General features: G+C 45.4%; 1 protein-coding gene across 1 annotated transcript; it reads left to right on the top strand.

Annotated features, from left to right (window-relative positions):
- Positions 1-481: 481 nt before the first annotated feature.
- Positions 482-1,148, top strand: LOC140313497 (cystatin-like). The gene is made up of 3 exons (XM_072391604.1): positions 482-694; positions 790-897; positions 1,065-1,148. The coding sequence occupies exons 1-3, from the start codon at positions 482-484 to the stop codon at positions 1,146-1,148; spliced, it is 405 nt and encodes a 134-aa protein (XP_072247705.1).
- The last annotated feature ends 3,565 nt before the right edge of the window (positions 1,149-4,713 follow it).

Here is a 4,713-nt window from a genome sequence, read left to right as displayed (position 1 = left end):
CATAAGTTTGGCGAAAGTATTTTAAAAATCTAAGTATTTTGCCTTGACTAACAAAGAGATGATTCGACGGGCTCCTTGTACGAGATTGTGTTTTTATTGATCCCTTTTCGTTTCAACTGAAAAGTCACTGCGGGCTGCATTTAGCTTAATGAATACATTTAAATCACTAAACATACGCCAGTCCCATACTTCTCGTTTAGTTTACGCCATTTAATTTTTCAGTCAATTAGCACACATTAGCCTGTTTCTCATCAACAACGCCAGCTTCACCGCAGCCTAGCAACGCCGTTGCCCCGCAACGCAGAAGTTTCTGGTCGGAGTGGCGCTTCTGGCTTCGGACGTTATATACTTCAATCAGCAGTAGATAGGACGCAGGTGTGCGTTTAGCTAGCACGCTTTAAACTTGCCTTGAATGCTGAGTCACTCGGAACCGACAAACGAGCCCTCCTTTAACTCTTTGGAAGTAACTTGTTGGCTCGGGATGTTTGTCTGGTTTTGGTTTGTCGTTTGTGTGTTTGCCGCCGGTCGCTGTCCCAACGCCAAACACGTGATGACTGGTCAGCCACAGAAAGTCCCAGTGAGCGGCACAGGCGTGGTGAAGGCGGCACGCTTCGCTGTGGTTGAATTTAACAGAGCCAACACAGAAGAACTGTTTGCCTACAAAATTGTCAACATTACATCGGCCAAAATGCAGGTACAAATGCGTTCAATTGCTTAAAACCATGTATTTTCAACGAGCTGTTGCTTCGGAATGCTGCGATTATTTTTTTTCTACTTTCTTCTTCGTAGATTGTCGCCGGGATAAACTACATCCTTGATGTGCAGCTGGGACGTACAATGTGCAAGAGGAGGGACACGGATGACAGTGAGCCATGTGCTCTCCATCCTGAACCTAAGGTGAGTATAACATTGCGACGTGCCGCAAAACAAGAGCAGATAAAATGACACTTCAAAGGCCTCTCAAGAGACGAGGCTCACAATTGTTGAGCTTATTATTCTGCGGTGCATTTTGAATGTGGAGATGATGGGGGGAAAAAGATGCACTGATATGCAATTTATTTCAGGAGTGCCAGTGCTGCTTCGTAGTTACAGATGTCCCGTGGGAGAATTCGCATATACTTACTCAAAGCAAGTGTCACCATGAGTAAAGACATTTATTTAAAATAAAATAAAATTCCTGTGTACAGATGTTAAGTAAATGGTTATCAACAAGAAGTGTCGGTGTGTTCATCTCAAGCATTACAAACTGTATACACTATGATATGCTATGATCATAAACCACTGGTTCTCATTTATAACACTGAGTTGAATACACTCTGTGACCTGCACCCAATATGCATTATATATGGGGGGGGGTCATAATTATTCCATTGAGTGACTCAGGAAGCTTTAGTACTTCATCTCTCAGTGTGTGTCCTGGCCGTTGTAAAGCTCTGGTTGCGTGTCAAGCTTGGTCAGACACATGGTTGCTAAACTGAGATGAGGTTACACCTCAATGCTACAACCGTAGTTTCCAGAAGGGCGTTGTATGGAGGATTACAGGCATTTTCAGATTACTGCCAAGCGAGACTGAACTGTCAGCTGCTCTGACCCCCTTTTTTTTTTTTTTCATTTTTTTTTTTTTTTTTTCAAAAAAACCCAAAAAATGGTGGGGGAATACGAACAATTCAGTGACGCATGTGTGAATAAAAAGGATGCAGTGGGGTGGGTGTGTGTTGGGGGTTTAATATGATTCTAAAAGCTTCCTCTGCTATAGCTGTGTTTTGATGTCGTTTTTAAGGGGTAAGAAGCAAAACGCAGTTAAAAGGTGTCGTTAATTTTAGAGTGTGAATCTGCAAAGTGTGTGTGGGGGTCTTTCGGTTTTGATTTCATTAAACTCCCGCATGGATAAGCGGCTCACACACCCTCTCACTCTGCCCACAATGTCTCTGAGTGTGGATGTCTTAATTAAACTGAGCAAAACGTAAAGAATTGGCTGGCGATGTTTATTAGGAAGCAGGGGCAAGGAATGTCTGTGTGGGGGGGGGGGTACTCCGTACTGTGGGATGACTAACATTGAGGCTGAAGTACCAGGAGTTTGCCCTGTCCATCTGCCATTCCACTCACCCACCCACTGACACACTAACAGGTGCGTGCACGCAGATACACGTGTCTTTTTTTTTTTTTTTTTGTGCACGAGCTCACATACTCCACCCCATACTCTGGCCCTACCCTTGTCCTCACTTAGCCTGGGCAGCAGATGGTGAGGGGTAAGGCTTGTATCCCCCTCCTAACTCCAAGCCACCAGCTCCATTGCCCCCTATTTTTTCCCCCCCACGAACATCACCCCACCCTTCTTTGTGTTTTTGAAGAGCCTGAGTGTTGAAAGGCGAGCCCCAGCTTGTCCCCCCCACAAATCCTTGGCTGGCTGCCATTGGCGGGACTCAGTCAGGTGTCCTAATGCTTCAGTTAGGGGAGGAAACGCTGGTTAATCTGCCCATCGCGTGCCACCGGCCATGGCCTGGCCTCTTTGTGTCTGGCACCCCTCTGCTCAGTCCCTCCACCCCTTCATCTGTCTTTCCCCTGTCTCTTCCAACCCATTTTCTCTTCCCCAAGACGGTGTCATCCCTCCTAAGAGATCAACCCACTATCTCACAAGATGTTTTTTACTACGTTCTTCTTGGAAAAATCCAGTAGTTTTGGCAGTCCCCTGCCATTACTGTTGATTGATATGACCATCGTTACGCCATTCTTCAATGATGCTGACTCATCACAGGCATCCACTATACTTGCAAATACCTCTTATACCCACAACTCTGTGTGGAAATTACACCACTCTTGCCTCTACTTCCTCCCACTTACAGCACATTTTCAGCTTTTTCAGTTAAGATGTGACACTCCAGCAGTTGTTTTGTTTTGCTGCTTGTGTGCTTCTGAAAAACACTATCAGAAGTTATGCTCACTGACCCAATTGTGTAAAATAGTTTGGGACAGTAATATCAACGTGGATTTTAAAGGAAAACTTATTGGCTGGTAGTACAGGATCGTTACCAGACATATTAAAACATTATTCTCACTTTAAAATTTTTGCTTTTTTCCTTGTTTTATCACAAAAGCTTTCACCTGTGTCGTTGTGCAGAGACGGCAACACCCTGTCGCCCTTGAGGGTGCTGTGCTCTGATTAGGATGAATAATGCTTCGTTTCTACGTGGAGGAGGTTGATATGGCAGTGTTGCATAACCAGAGAGAGGTCATTACCATTTGACCCCTGCTGACCCTAGTTTTGATTGACCCTTGGTTTGGTCACCGCTTCAGAGCCCAGGCAGGAGTATAAGGTCAGAGTTCAAAGTATCCTCAGCTGTGCTTTCATGGAAACTGCAGCGTTTGCTCATCTGATGGTCAGTTTTCATTTAAAAACAGTGTTTCGTTTAACACCAAGAGTTAATTTTGCTGTTGTTCTCTCTCATTTTTGAATTGTGAAGTATTTAGTCTTGTATGATAGATTTTCTATTTTTCAATTAGATGCGTACATAATAGTTACGCTTTTCCAGTTGTTACAATTTATTGACAAATTCTTTGCATTTGACCAGACGTATATTTCACATTTGGACTTTTATTACGCTCTCCCGGTGCAGAGAAGCACATGTTCGCCCTCTTCAGCACTGTGACCAAGGCAAAGCGTCCGCCATTGTGGTCAATCGAAACACATCTGTGGTTTGTTTTTTCAACTTCCTGTTTGTGACCACTGTGCAGGGTTTCCTTGCAATCAGTGCTGCGGCAGGGGGGGAGAAAAATCAATACTTTCAATGTAATGTGTGGCCAGTGAAATAAGAGAATGATTTATGTAGGAAAGGCAACTCCCTGAATCAGATGGGGTATGTGTTTGGGGGCAGAATGAATTAAGGGAAGAAGGGTAGGAGGCACAGCGACCCAGAGTAAGAAGAACTATAAAAGGTTAAAGTGTGCGTTGCTGCTGTTGGTTGTGTCAGCACTCCTCTTCCTGCTGTCCTCCTCTCTTTTCATCCCTCCAACACACCATGCTCTCAAACCAACCCGCTTAATCTTAGCTCTGTGGTATTATAAGACTAAAGACCGACAGGACACACACGCACAACACACACCAGGAGTTTAGCAGGTTGTGGACCACCAGCCAAAAAACAGCATATGTCCCTCTCCCCTCCAGATTAATGGGAGCATGTTGATATTACAATCTAGTGGGTAAGGAGGGGATAGGAGTAGCGAGGGGTGGGAGAGGAAAGGTAGAGGGAGAGTGTAAGAGCCTGGCAGACGGACTGAGATTCAGAGGGAAGCACGAGGCAAGAGGATCGAGAGCGTGAACAAGGAGAGGAGGGAGAGAGCAAGTCTTGGAAAGAGACAGAGAGATGGAAGTGTGGAGGCGGGAAAAAAGCCAGAGAAGCGAGGACATAACAACCATAGAAAAATGTGTCTGTTTGCTTTATTGCAGTGGCCCCACCTACCCCTCTATCCTGTTAAGGAGGCACGGTCCTGAGGAGGAGGGGTAGGATGGTAGGATCCCCTCCCTCAGCCAGCGACACAGACACACACACTCTCTGTAGCTCATACACACCCTCTGCTCCGTGAGGGAGCAGTCGCTGAGGAGCTCTGGATAGACCATGCGAGGTTCTGCAGGTGTCCCACCCTTCTCTCAAGACATGGATGCTTGAGGAGGTACTGTTTGATTTTTCTTTTCCTGTTCTTTTCTGCTCATTCTTA

This window comes from Leuresthes tenuis, unplaced genomic scaffold, assembly GCF_036924035.1.
Source record: "Leuresthes tenuis unplaced genomic scaffold, fLeuTen1.0.hap1 SCAF_8, whole genome shotgun sequence".
Lineage (NCBI taxonomy): Eukaryota > Metazoa > Chordata > Actinopteri > Atheriniformes > Atherinopsidae > Leuresthes > Leuresthes tenuis.
The sequence above is the reverse complement of the archived record's forward strand: the minus strand, read 5'-3'. Positions and strand labels throughout refer to the sequence as shown.